Genomic DNA, 15,117 nt, shown 5'->3' with positions numbered 1-15,117 from the left:
AATGCAAGTGAATGGTGGCCAGAACTTTGAAGCTCCAAAAAGCACATAAAGGCAGCATAAAAGTAATCCACACGACTCCAGTGGTTTAATCCATGTCTTCAGAAGTGATATGATAGGTGTGGGTGAGAAACCGATCAATATTTAAGTTTTATTTACTTTCAGTCTCCACTTTCACTTTTAATTGCACATTCTTCTTGTTTTGTTTTTGGCAATTCGTATTTTTCGTCATATATATCGCCACCTACTGGGCAGGGAGGAGAATTTATAGTAAAAAAGGATTGAAAAATTGACCTGTTTCTCACCTACATCTATCAAATCACTTCTGAAGTCATGGATTTAACCACTGGAGTCGTATAGATTACTTTCATGCTGCCTTTATGTGATTTTTGGAGCTTTAAAGGTCTGATCACCATTCACTTGCATTGTATGGACCTACAGAGCTGAAATATTCTTCTAAAAACCTTCATTTGTGTTCTGCAGAGGAAAGAAAGTCATTCACAAATGGTATGGCATGAGGGTGAGTAAATGATGAGATAATTTTAATTTTTGGGTGAACTATCCCTTTAAAAGTTTTGTTTTTATTAGTTATAGTTGCATTATAAACTAACATGAACAATGAACAATAATATTTGGTATGATAAAATACCAAGTACCAAGATTAATAAATGCTGTAAAAAAATGTTTTATTCTTTGTTTATGATACCTATTGCATTTACTCGTGTTAACAAATCAAATCTTATTTTAAAGTGTAATTATAATAGTGTTACAGTTGCACTTGTCCTATCCTATTGTTTAGTATTCCATTCTTGAACAATATAATGGATAGAATTGCATTGTATGCCATATCTGAGTTCTAAATTCCTTTTTGAAAATGAATAGAGAATGATCTTATACTTTCCCTTCCAAAATGTTTCCTTAAAGCTTTTTTTAAAAAATTATCTCCTGAACTGAATATTTTTCATTTAATAGTTCCAGTACGTAGTCCTTCTCTGGATGTGATAGAGGGCTATGAAGCTGACAAAGTGGTTTTGGCACAGCTTTTTGTAGCCCACATAACTGTAACTGCAGTGCCTTATGTACTTGTCCATTGTGTTCTGTTATATAACTTGCTAAAATAGTCACATGTACCTTTGTGTCATTTTCCAAGTGTTTGACGTCAGTGTTTTGGGACTCTGAGAGGCTCTTTCGATACCAGGCTTGAGCTTTATCAAATCAATTCATAAAAGTATTGTATCGTATTCTCAGTTTCTTCTGTTTGAAACTACACATAAGTCACATCATCCTTTGGTCTGACAAAAGTTTTTTGTTGTATCTTAGAAATGTGCCATACCCTTTTAGGCAAGACTTTTACATTTGTTCTCTTAAAATAAAGTAATTTATATGCTTTTGCACAATTTTAAAGTGAATTTAGCAAGGTTCTCTCACCCTAGTCTTTGTCAAACACCTTTGATCATTACACAGTATATTATCCATTATTTCATATTCATTAGAAATTATTATATTTCATGCATTTTATTTAGCACAGCACATGTTTGGCCATGACTATATCTCAGTGTTAAAAGGAAACAAGAACAAGAGTGGAAAGAGAGGCACCTGTTTCCAAGCTCCATGTTTGCATTTCATACTCTGCCCCAGTGCATTACAGAAAACTCAGAATATGGATGTGATCAAGCTTCAAGTTTTCTCTGTATTGGCTAAATGTAATACACAGAGAGGATGTTTCCTGGGCGTGTGGTACAAGGACATTCCTTCTCTATTGTTGAAATCCCAGGTGTCTTGTTTAAAATTGCATCCATCTCGAGATTAAGGCTCTCTTATCTGATGTGTTCTCTTCACTTCGGCATCCATTTGTTGGTTTAATGCCAGAAAAACTCCTCAGCAGAGAGAAGCAGGCATGCAGGGCGTGTGTGTGTGGATTTGGACTTTGGCCCTGGACGGGATGCATGTATTTATTGGCAGCTGGCAGAGCAAAACTGTGAATCGTGATCTGGTAAGCACTGATTTCATTCTGCTTTGCTGCTGTTTGCTTGGGAGATGGTTTGAACATGATTTGCCATTGTGTTGTGTGCTTTAAGTGAGTGAAGGCCTCTAGTGCGCTCATGGCCCATTGAGAAAGGTGAAGTAGTTCTCTTTTGCACACTTTTGAGAACTTTATCACTACTTTATGAAACTAGCTTTTGAAACATGACCACCATTGAGCAAACTGACTTGTCTTTATTTTTCCATAAGGTAAATTTAGAGTTGAGAAAAAGATAGGAAAACAAGCTCTATCATGCTGGGAATCAATATGTCAAAAACAACTCACATATGGTCACATTAATCTTTACGCTTCAGCATCTGTTGTCTCTATTGGGGTGTCAAGCTTCTGCTCTGGCAGAGGTAGTGGAAATCTGAAATGTGGTCTCATTCTGAACTGTATGCTTTACGTTTGGTGTTTTATTCATTGCTGCAGTGAGTTCAAGGCTGGTTCTGTTTAGTAAGGACACTGTGAAATTAATGATGGGGAACACATGATCAATATCGCTTGTCTGGGATCTTTCAGCTTGGAGACGATCTTCTGTAAAATACATTACCATGTACTGGAACACTGAAGTTTATTGGACAAGGTAAAGTACACTGACATGCATTGCCTTCCTGTGCTCCTGTTCTGAAATACCCCATGGGACTGCTGTATTGTTCCTGCACGGTCAGTTTATACAGCCAGTAAAGAACAACAAGGGAGGAGGGGGTAAAAATCAGCCTGTATTGGTTTCCCAGTCCATCAGCTGTGACCCTCCACAACTGGCTGCCTCTTAAGCACGTAGGATGTGTGGGGTCATGTGTCTCTTTGTGTGCGCATCCATGTCTTGCCAGAATGAGAAGCATGGATTCTTATGGTTGTCCTGAACATATTCAATCTTGTTAAACATTATACAAGTTCTATTTGTTTAAGAGGACTTCTAGCAGATTCCTCTTGTGCATTCATAGGTTGCTGTACTATGTTGGTTCTCGTGTTGTAATATGCACTAGAACAATGTATATAACATCTGTTGTAAAGGGAGGGGTGTCCATGTATCCGTTGAGATATCTGTGTATGCAAAGTGGACAGAATAGATTATAGCTGCAAGCATGTGTGGAGTTTTGCTGGTTAATGGCTCAGCTGGTCTCCATGGGCATATTTCCATTACATGGGAAACTGGCTTCACTTCTGCACTTCATTTGGCCTCCGTGTGGTGTCATAAGACTGAAGTCATGAGTGAGTGTTGACACTGAATAAATTTAGTAGCTTCAGCTTATCGCTCTCTCTGTCTCTCACAACCAGTGTTGGGTGGAATCTGATTACAAAGTAATTAGTTACTATCTACTTAATTTTCAAAAAGTAGTGTAACACGTAACATTTTAAATTGTACATTTTAAATTCTAGTATTGGATTACAGTTACTTTAAATTGATTACAATGAAGTACGTTACTTGAGTAACATTTCTAAAATAGTATTATGTCAAATGTAAAAAATGAATAATGTTCATATTAGGGATGTAACGGTATGACATTTTCACGGTATGATAACCATCACAAAAATTATCACGGTATTACGGTATTGAGGTGCATTCATGATATTATTAGCAGTTTAATGTTTGTTTATGAAATATGTCTGATAAACACACAGAGAAATATTTAAGTTATAACCAATTCTTGAACTTTATATTGGATTTCTTAATTAATACTTTAGCTTTTGATCTTGAGCATCAGGACACTCTCTTAATCCCGACAAGATAAAAAGAAAAAAGAAAAATCTGAAACGCAATGCTCCTGCGAGAGACGTTTAAAAAAGCAGCGAGACTCTGTGCTACGGTCAAATACGTCCATTTAGTATATGTTCACAGAAAAACAATTGCAAAACAGAGCAGACATGTGTTTGGTGTGAACAACTGTTTACAGTGCATTCAATATACTGTATACATTTTAACATTATGTCTGTTTCCTTGGAATCGAACCCATTACATTGCCATTGCTAGTGCAATTCTCTTCTAGTTGAGCTACAGGAACATAAAGAAACTTATTTATAATGCATCACCCGATGGCTTCTTGCTGAGCAGTGGCGGGCCGTGCATTAAAAGTCTAGGCCTTCAGTGTGATTCATGCCATTAAGAAAACACAGTTTCACAATGAATAAGACACCTTATTCCTTTGGGCATCATACATTATGTCGCAGCTGACTAATAATACCAATTGACATTTTAAAAACACGTCCACGCACGAAAGCCAGAACTTGAAACGACACTTAATGCTCAAGCAAGCCCAATTTGAACTGCAGCATGACTGTTTTGCTTTGTCTCCCGAACAGACATTCAAAAATCATAATTCTTCATATGATTCTAACAAGGAGGTCTATAATACCTGGAAAAATCTATCTAATAATATTTGCGATTTAAATGTTGCTTGCAATAAATTTTGTTTCGTCAGGGTACAAGGTTATGCTGTGTTACATTCAAGTTGGATGTGGGACATTCCTACTTGATATCTCCGACCATAAATGCATTCCATTCCCCGATATTCTGAACTGCAATGCTCCCGTTAGCTTAGCAGGGGTTTGACTCTCATTAGAGATGTCTCCTAGCAACCCAACTGATAAACAGTGCTGCAGCGCTAGCATTTGTGCTTCAGGTGTACGATTATCAAAAGAGATTATAATGTTTTATACACCTGTTTCTGCAGGTGTTTGTTAAACAAGCTTTCATATCATGTAATGTGGAAACAAACTCATTTATCGATATTAATTAATGTTTATGAATTAAGTGTAAGTGTAATGTTTATCACTTACTTTGTATATCTCCCTGAGTGTCGACATGTTTGTGTGACATCATGCCCCTGCATCTCGGCGAAATCGGAGTTGAGAATTTCTGCACGAGCCTACAAGTTGTAATTCTGACTTAAAGATGCATTCATTGCACTTTTCCTAGTAGGAAGTTGTAAAATCCGACTTTCCGAGTTGAATGGAACGCAGCACTACTTTTCAAAACTTGATCCGACACTGAATGCTCAAGCAGCCTAATTTACACTTTAAAAACTCCTGATGTTGCTATAACAATGCAAAAAGCACTTACCAATTTACTTGAAGTGAAAATCAGTCCTCCTTTCCTATTTAATAAATTAAGCAATCACACCGTCATGCAGAACATCACAGGTTTTTAAATCCATAAGGATCTCTTTCTCAATGGCAATAATGGAAGTGATGACAGCCGACTCGTCAGCAAGATTTCGCGCTCTTCACTTTCAAATTACGTCACTTAAAGCATGATTGTGTCACTCAAGGTCAGCTAGAAGGCCTCGACTGGGACATATCCTAAAGATCACACCCACCAAGAACAAATAAATCAATCTGATTGGCTGATTAATCTGACAATCTGACTTTAGTTGCCCATTCATTTGCACTGTTGAGGGATGTTGTGGAAATTCTGAATGCCTGACGGGGTGGAGCTCAGACTCACGCACAGCTTCTGCTAACAAGCTTGGCTTTGGGCATGTGATTTGTGAAACAGTTGTCACGCTTCACTTGTAAGCATCAAGGAATAAATTCTGACTGGATAAACTTTTTGTTTTTCTCTATTTGTTTGTAGATTAATTAAGAATGGAAAGTGATTAAAAATACATAGGCAAAAAGGTGATTGAGAATGAAAGGATGAAAAATATTTATTTGTTTGGCATGTTACGCCAGCAGAGAAGGATTTGCTGGCCCTGAGAATTCGCCACTGTTGCTGAGTAATATCCAGTCAATATGACACCGTATGGAATAGGAACGATTGTTGCTGCACTTGTCTGTGCATGTTTTGTCACTGGCAGAATCGGTGTGAGTGTTGTACATGTCGTACTGTTGTTGAGAGGAAGACTGCTGTGTGTTGAGTGAAGAATCACCTCAGCTCAGGGTTTAGATAGCCTCAACAGCTGGAGACAAACAGATGTGAACAGCTGGGTAAGATTTGTGGCATTCTGCTTTGGGCGAATCTACTGCATGGAGAGATCAGGTATACATTTTGAAAGCTGGACGGTTTCCCCTTGCAGGCAGAGCTGGAAACCGGGATTCTCTGCCAAGCTCTGATTTATGGTAGGATTCGGCAGGAGCAGCTTGCTTGTTTACCATCAGTGGCTTTTAGTGTGAATGTTTTCAGCATTTTATCTTCTATTAAACTTTGGCACTGATCCACCTATTGTTGGAGTCACAAAGTTTGATTGTCAGTGATTCAGCGGTACTGCGAATGGGGGGAGTTTTTTTTTTTTTTTTTAATTGTCTAGAAAATTTTGAGTTTTGAAACAAGAGTTGGTTACTTGTGGGTAAAAAGTGTATTGTTACTTTCAAAAATCAGTGATCCCTTGCAAAAGGGCTTGAATGCTGAGTCTGGCACTGGTTAGCCTGTCACTGCTGTAAAAAATTAGGGGGTTGAGTGGAATGCCATTTGAACCGTTGTCCATGAAACCCCTTGAGAGTGGCTGAAACCATTAGAGTAGTTAATTCTATTGTAGGGGATGTTTATCTTCTGCTCAGCAATGCTCCTGGTAGAAACGTCTGGCCACAATGTGGTCGAGTGAATGATAAAATCTAGAAAATTAGTTAAAATCTTTTAGAGAGTAAAGTTACTGGTTTGCTTACCTTCACTTCCTCCTCAGCCTCAGTTTTTAGAAGTGTTGTGTTTGTCATTCAGGAATATGAGTAAGTGTGTGTTGTAAGTATGCCTCCCGTAGACCATAATCAACATGTGTTTTAATTCCCTGCAAGTTACAGCAGAGGTGTCTAAAATATTAGACACCAAATATAAATGAAGAGTAGCCTGTAGTTTGATTTGACCTTTTTTGGGTAAAGGACTTTTTGTAATAAGTGGTGCTCAGCAACGTTAGCTATTATTATAACAATTACTGTTGCTCATACTCAGGAATTTGAACAAACCCCTAACCCTAAGTATTAAACTTTAGTATGTATCTCATTCTGCACAGTTTGTACTACAGAAATAAATGATACCTTGAATCTTGTGACTTGTTGAGTTGAGTAGTGCTATTACTTTTCTAAGCGATAAGACTAATGATTTACATCTGGCGGATGACAAATAGGGTTAAAAAAGACCAAAATATTACATTGACTTGGGTGACCTGTGCATGCAGTTAAACACCCAGAATACCCCTAGCAACCAGTAAGCAACACCCATATGCATACCAATGCACTTAAAACCACTCAAAAACAACCACAACACCCTAGAATTGTGGACACGAGTTTTGCATGGGTAAGCGCCGCCACCGGAGACAATTTAGCCCGAGATGTATGTGAGGAATTGGCATACCCAGTATGGCGAATGAAGAAAAGGAAGTCCCGCCTTACACTGTCAGTCAACTCGAGAATGTGCATACATTAGCTGAACCAGCATGACAAATAGCGTTTTTTAGATGATCTGAGCTAAAGAAGCACAATACCATTGTTATCAGATTTTACTTCTGTTTCGAAATACGTTATTTGATTGTAATCTTTTGGAGATTTCAGTCTTTCCCCATTCAAGCCGTACTTTCATGCCACTTGTATCCATAGAAAATAGCTTCCTGGGATCATTCCCAAGAGTGGACTGACTTTGGGGCCACTCACATTCATTTCAGAAAAAGTAAAATATATTTTCTTGCATTGAGCTATATTTATATCCTTATAGCCCATAATGTCTTCTTTTGACCTAGACCCACTCTTTTAATCATCCCAATCGATGGAGCACTTGATCTTTGGCCAGTCTAGGAGATAAGTTGATAGCAACTCACTCCAGAGTTCACGTGGCAGGAGACCATGTTGCCATGATGAAACCTGTAACAGGCCAAAGCCTTTTTTTTAAACAGTTCACTTATGTTTGAATAACATATTGAACAGGGGCCTGGGTAGCTCAGCGAGTACTGACGCTGACTACCACCCGAATCCAGGGTGTGCTGAGTGACTCCAGCCAGGTCTCCTAAGCAACCAAATTGGCCCGGTTGCTAGGGAGGGTAGTCACATCCTACTTGTGGTCACGATTAAGTGGTTCTCGCTCTCAATGGGGCACGTGGTATGTTGTGCGTGGATCGCGGAGAGTAGCATGAGGCTCCACATGCTGTGAGTCTCTGCGGTGTCATGCACAGCGAGTCATGTGATAAGATGCATGGATTGACTGTCTCAGAAGCGGAGGCCACCCAGATTGAAGTGAGTAACCGTGCCACAACAAGGACCTAGTAAGTAGTGGGAACTGAGCATTCCAAAATTGGGGAGAAAAGGGGATAAAATTTTTTTTAAAAAAGAAGAACAAATTGAACAGGTATGTTCATACGTGTCTCTGTGACAACACCCCAGAACACATAACTTCAGGATTTTATTTAATGGTGGCAAATAAGATGTATCCGAAATTGCTGAATTTGAAGGTGATGTAATTTAATATCCAGTGAATTACTGTGTAAGTAAACCACTGGAATGACCAAGTTTGTTAATCAACTAATGTAGGCACAGTTACCAGCCAATGCAGATGATCTCAAAATGACCAAATATCAATTGTCCTTAATTGGCCTGGCCGATATATGTATATTCTAATCTAACCCTAATTAAACCTAATCTTAGTGTCATCTGGGACTGTTTTGGAGCCACTAACATTACTTTTTCTTTATTTTTTCTTTTACAGATTGATGATTGATTCACAGCTTGCCGTGGTCCAGCACCATGGTAGACATGCCGAGTCTGTACAGTCCCTCGTCCCTGCTGGGTGATCCGATGCTGGACAGGTCTCTTTGTGGAGACCTCAATGGTGATCTGGAGGAGCTAGAGGACATCTCTCAGTCTCTTCATGATGATACCTTCAGTTCTCTACACATACTGGAGTACCAGAGCTACAACACAGTGTTAGACAGCTCCACTGGCCTAGGTATATTACAGTATGCGAAGCCACACAATCTCTATTCCAAATGATGTGTAGGCAGCATTCTAAGGCATCATAGGCATGCTCCCAACACAAAGGCTATTCCAAAAAAAGGCAACTTAATTATGCTGCCTCCTAATATACCATGTTTTAGGCAGACTCTAAGGCACAATCACACGTATCCACGGCGGATAAGGCAATCCCTGAATGCATTGCGACAGTGGAATAATAAATACAAAGATTAATTATAAATAAATGTACATTTCATTCAATACTGCAAAGTATCAACATATAATCGTCGTTGTGATTTGAGTGCTTGAGAGCTGCCAAATCACTCACTAACAAGGTTCTGTAACGGTAAGGCTGCTAACTACCCAAATCCTAATGAACACTTAACCTTCAAATTGCATTAATTAACTCTTTAATTTGAGTGCATTGTGGCTTATGTGAGCTCATTCATCCATTGTAACCATCCATTCATCATGGAACGTCAAAACCATTTGGGATTTATTTAATTAAAACATGGTTTACTGACAGTGCACATGTATGTTTGTCCTGCAGATGTCTTAACGCCAGCTTCTAGTCCATCCTCAGGAGTGTTTGCAGCCAGCACTGGTCAGGATGGGAACTCCTCTAGTTCACTTACCCTGGAGTGCCGCGTCTGTGCCGACCGTGCCTCGGGTTTCCACTACGGAGTGCATGCCTGCGAAGGCTGCAAAGTAAGCACATACACGCTAACACACACTGTGGAAAATTCTTTGTTGGGTTCCACAAGTCAAAAGTAATCTGCCCTCACCTTTTCCCTGCTTGGCTTTAGTGTAGACAGTGATGTGAATGTAAAGCTGAAGATAAAGTAAAGATAAAGTGGTTTTCATTAGGTTGCTCGCTTTTGCGAAAAGACTAAAAGCTCCCTTGAGGCATCTTTTCCCCCTCATGCATGTTAGCGGATGCATATACACAGGCTGTTGCATCATGCATTGTGTGTGTCAGATTTGACAGCAGGACTTTCAAACTTAGCGCACATCAAGTGTGTGTATGCACAACACACCCAACTTGAGCCTGGGTCATAGCCATTCTCCTAACTATAAATCTAACTACTACCAGGCCAGTTATTGTCATGTGCCATGTGTTTTTTCTGTAGTAGAAACAGACTTTGACTATTGGCACCCCTGAGGGTGCAATTAAAACAGGTAGATTACATCTATAGGTTTATTGCTCGTTTGGTTTACCACTCCTACACGCTGCACTTAGGTGAGACTTTTAAAATATACATTTTGTCTTGAGTAATCATGGTAGTTTTAGTTCAATTATTTTCAACATTAATTTCTAATTAAATGCAATTTAGAAACAAATTCTGTATGCTATAGTATGTCTGAGAAGTCAAATAAACAGACACTGTCAGGACCGCAGTAAACTGAATATGTTTATTTTTCGGTTCAGGTAACTGGTTCAAGCTTTATGTGCTTCTGCTTTAACCAATTTTTATGATAGTTTATTATAGTTTAAGATTTACTCCATGCCCTAACCAGGTTTAATGCGATAAGGTAACAAGAACAAGCAAAAAAGTCTTTGTCTTAACCAGCTTGATCGCGACAAGACATTTTGTTGATCGCTTGGTTTGTTTTTTCTGTCGCAACATGCAGGGTAGCACAACTGGTTTTAAATTTATATTTGTATTTAGAATCAACATTTAAACATTTTTAATATATTAAAATTATGTTTTCGGCAGGCGTGTTAATCTAAAGCAATAGTGCATTCAAGGTAGATTTTATCAAATTTTATGCCACTGTCTACCAGTTTAGCTACTAGAATTATTTTAGTAGTTTATTATAGCCCTAAATTTTAAAATGTCATTTGAAATGTGCTTTTTGTGTTTGTTTTCTTTTGAGATAAATGTGGAAGCAGTAGGAATTACAGCAGTAGGAAATATCGATTGGTCGCATGGAAGGTGTGTCCTTGGTCGGTATTTTCAGGACTGTGTGATAAGCTGTTGCTTCAGTCCAGTTTTATCATCTGGTATGTTCGGTGTGTAGAGGTGCGTCATCAGTTCTGTTTTTAGCACAGTGATCACTCTGTGACAGTGTGTCATATTACTTAGTTCTTATTTGATACCTATTTCCATTATCTGGCACGTGTTGTGCTTGTCCATGTTGAATAATTTATATGGAAACATGCAAGCTGTCTGTGCTGTAACTGTGACCCTTACCACACATACCAGGCTGCAATGACAGAGGCAGCAAGACCCATCCAGAGTGTTCTAGACAGTGCATAGTTTATTCCAATTAGGACGTGTGGTCTTTTTTTCTTTACTTTACTAGCTCTTACTGTAACAGACACTCAAAGCACAGATTCTACATCATACACTGTATTAGGGATGTCAAAATTATTATTGAGTCAACAGGCTCAATTTAGTACCTGCACTGTCTGACTGACATGACAGGCTCCTTGATGCAGCTGTGAGCGTGAATGGTCAATAATGGCCATTATGGTCAAAAGGACAAAAAATTAAGTTAGTTAAGTTGTTAATATTATTCAGATTTCAATATTGAGAAGAAAAGTGAAAACCACTCACTGCTCTCAATTTGTTTCTTTGACTTAAACTTGAAACAATGTTTACTTAATTGAGAAATATTTGAACACTGTTTTATTTTATTATATATAATATCGTACTTTTTAAATGAAAGAGTTTGTTCAGTAGCATTTTTTTTTTTTTGTTTTGTTTTTTTTTTGCTGTTAAATTTTACTGGTATTGGTGTTGATTACTGAAATTTTGGTATTGTGACAACCCAACACTGTATCTTTATTGTCATTCTTGCTTTTTCATTTGAAGTGTAAATGGTGATATTCCGGTACTCCTGCAGCCTGGTTACTTAAGTACTTTATGGCCTAATCTGAAAATTACACAATTATAGATTATTGACAAAACATTTAGCATTAGGTTGTGCATGGAGCTCTTTGCATTTAAGATTCTGAAACATCTGGAGACCGTCCCTCAAAAAAATCACTCCTAATTACAGAGTAGGTTTCAAAAATACAAACCATTATATCTGAAACTACTGTATGGTTTGCAAATTTGTCATGGTTCTGCACCCTGCACATATCAGTACAATGCCATATAAACACTTGTTTATTAACAGAGTTGGCATGCAATTTACGTGTGTGCATGCTACATCAAGCTCAGCTTGGCTGTGCCACTGTATTTGCTGGCAGATATGCAGCGTTCTTGGGAAAAATATATTATTGTCCAACTCCCACCACACAGCCCCACCTGTTTATAAGTAAGTATTGCACCAAGTTTTGTATCTGAATCAATGGTCTTATCACACATGCAATTAGCCCAGAGGTTTATCAAGGCCTCTTTACTACAGTGTGTTTTGAGGTTCCGCTCTGGATTGGGCTATTAGGGGCTAAAGTCCTTATTTTCATGTTTACATGAATCGGTTAGGCTTTATGTTACAAAGTGAAAATGTAAGTCTCAAGATAACATTTCAAAGCAGTTAGACTTATGGTTTGATAGAAACTTGGGACTACCTAGAAACTACCTAACAACCACCCAAAATACCCTATAAACCGCATAGCAACCATTTAAAAACACCTTAGCCACTGCATAGCATAACTGGCGACCACACAAAAAAGCTGTAAAAATGCAGTTATATTTTCTCAGCATGCATTGGTTTAACAACCTCTGTATTTGAATATTCCACAGGGGTTCTTCAGGAGAACCATTCGACTCAAATTGGAATATGACAAGTGTGAACGCAACTGTAAGATCCAGAAGAAGAACCGAAACAAGTGTCAATACTGCCGTTTCCACAAGTGCCTTGCGGTGGGCATGTCCCACAATGGTAAGACTCTTCAAGCAATACTTCACCACGGATATTTTATACAAACTAGATTTATGGTTTGATGATTCAAAGTATCCTTAATTATTTTATTGGTTATCAAGATTAGGTTATGTTTTAGAACAATAACATTGCGTAATCGGTGCTATCAAGGTCAGTAAACTTAGAATCAAAATATGGAACAACAAGTTGCTAGACCCTCTTAGTTTTGCTATCTATCGTAACTTTAGAAATCTGATGATTTAGTGTGCCAAAGCTGGGGTATCATGGATTGGAATAGGGATTTTAAGAACTTGATGACATGGAGATATACTGTCCTGTTCTCGCAGGACTTTGACTGGACCAAGTGTAATTTTCTGTGGTAGTGTGAGCCTATGTCATGTGTTGTGTAGATGTTAGCATAACCCAACGCAGTTCCCTCACAGATTTACATCATACCACACCATTGCCTGCCCTTTGTCCTGGTGGTGATGGTGTGGCAGCGTGATGACCAAAAGTTGTAATTCTCATGGTTTTTGTGTGAATATGCTGATGAACACATTTGTATCTGCAGTATCTGTTGTATTTCTGTACAGTACATTTTCTGTTACAGTGTACATGAATTGTGTCCTTGCTCTCAGTGATACTGTATGTACTTGTGTGTGTGCCTCACAGCCATTCGATTCGGGCGAATGCCTCAGTCTGAGAAGCACAGGCTGAGAGCAGAGCAGGAGATTGGGGAGAAAGAAGAGCGCGAGTCCCAGCAGCCCGACACTAAGACTCTAGCCAGGCTGATCCATGACGCCTACCTCAAACACTTCCACATGAACAAAGCCAAAGCACGTGTCTTTCTCACAGGCAAGACTTGCTCTCCGGTGAGTGGGAGCAGTGTTGGGGGATAGTGAACTAAAAGAAGCGACACTACTAACTTAAAGGAATATTTTGGCAGTATTTTTGCCCCAAGGGCCCCTAATTTCTCACCCTGGCTCAAAAGAACTTAATGTTTGCGAGTGTTAATTGGCAGAAGATTTATGTCTGGGAGTGAAAGCATTTTGGAAGGTACTAGTAGCCAAACATTTTGAAGACAGACTTTAACTCTGGCATTTCAGAATAACTAGAGCAACATTTGAGATGCTGTGCAATGAAATTTATGGTATTCTCAGTATCCCTAGTGAGCATATATGTTTTCATGCGCATTTTGGAGATTTAATTTGCATCTTGGTGTTTCCATCCAGCATTCCCCAAATTTACATAAAATATGTGGATGGAAACCCAGCATTTGTGTGAAAGTGTGTCAATAGCTAATAAAGTAAAAAGAGAGTACTCAATGCGCTCCTGTTCTCTGACTCGGTTCCCTCTGTCCTACATTTTAGCCCTTCGTCATCCATGACCTAGACACTCTGCAGCACGCTGAGCAGACTTTGGTCACCCAACTTCTGGGGAACATGGCAGCCGGTGATGCCTCTGCTCTACAGGAGAGAGAAGTCGAGGCCCGGCTCTTTCTTTGCTGTCAGTATGCTTCAGTGGAGACGGTCACAGAACTCACAGAGTTTGCCAAAGCTGTACCTGGCTTTGCTGCCCTAGATCTTAACGACCAGGTGACTCTGCTGAAGTATGGTGTGTATGAGGCGCTGTTTGCCCTGCTGGCCTCCTGTATGAATAAAGATGGACTGCTGGTGGCTCGTGGTGCAGGCTTTATCACTCGCGAGTTTCTGAAAAGCCTGCGCAAGCCCTTCAGTGACATGATGGAGCCAAAATTTCAGTTCGCTATGAGGTTCAATGCTCTAGAACTCGACGACAGCGACCTGGCACTGTTTGTGGCGGCCATTATCTGCTGTGGAGGTGAGACACAGGGAGAGAAATGAGAATTTACATAGTTTAGAGAATTAGAGGCAATGTAAATGTTAAAATGAAACGCTAGTTCTTTGGATAGTTCACCAAAAATGAAAATTCTGTCATCGTTTACTCACCCTCTTGTTGTACATGGAAAACAACAAAAGTTTAGTAAAATATCCCATTTGCTCTTTTCCATGCAGTGACAGAAAATAGAGATGGATGCTGAGCTACAAAAATTATGCATTTTTAACTTATGCACTACAATTTTAGTATTTTCAAGACACACAATACATTTTTGTGAGGATTAGACTGAAATTTCAGTAATTATTTTATGAAAACCTTCTCCTCTGCAGTCGCTTTCAAATCTCTTTTGAGATTCTCAGAATTCTCAAACTGCAGGGTTCCCCCAGTCATGGAAAACACTGAAATATCAGGGAATTTTTAAATTGTCATGGAAATTAATCAAATATAAAAAGTCATGGACTGGAAATTACTATAGTGAACACATATTTTCTAGGCTAAATATTGGTCTTTTTTAGAGATTGTTACAAACTTACTTGAAAGCCTTAAAGATGTCT

At 38.9% G+C, this 15,117-nt stretch overlaps 1 protein-coding gene across 7 annotated transcripts in view; it reads left to right on the top strand.

Moving 5' to 3' along the window:
- LOC127436373 (peroxisome proliferator-activated receptor alpha-like) overlaps nt 1–15,117 on the top strand; it is a 33,813-nt gene that overhangs the window by 16,128 nt on the left and 2,568 nt on the right. For 3 of the 7 annotated variants that reach the window (XM_051690463.1, XM_051690462.1, XM_051690468.1), the window contains 5 exons: nt 8,649–8,888; nt 9,444–9,601; nt 12,589–12,727; nt 13,379–13,578; nt 14,077–14,545. In XM_051690463.1, the coding sequence (XP_051546423.1) occupies nt 8,687–8,888; nt 9,444–9,601; nt 12,589–12,727; nt 13,379–13,578; nt 14,077–14,545 (1,168 nt within the window). In that variant the 5' untranslated portion in view covers nt 8,649–8,686. Of the gene's footprint in view, nt 1–1,851; nt 1,991–5,849; nt 5,951–6,476; nt 8,889–9,443; nt 9,602–12,588; nt 12,728–13,378; nt 13,579–14,076; nt 14,546–15,117 lie in introns of those variants that run through there. The other 4 variants (XM_051690465.1, XM_051690466.1, XM_051690467.1 and 1 more) reach the window with 4 other exon arrangements.

The sequence above is a fragment of the Myxocyprinus asiaticus genome, chromosome 47 (assembly GCF_019703515.2).
Source record: "Myxocyprinus asiaticus isolate MX2 ecotype Aquarium Trade chromosome 47, UBuf_Myxa_2, whole genome shotgun sequence".
Taxonomy (NCBI): Eukaryota; Metazoa; Chordata; class Actinopteri; order Cypriniformes; family Catostomidae; genus Myxocyprinus; species Myxocyprinus asiaticus.
This window is presented reverse-complemented; position numbering and strand designations above follow the sequence as displayed.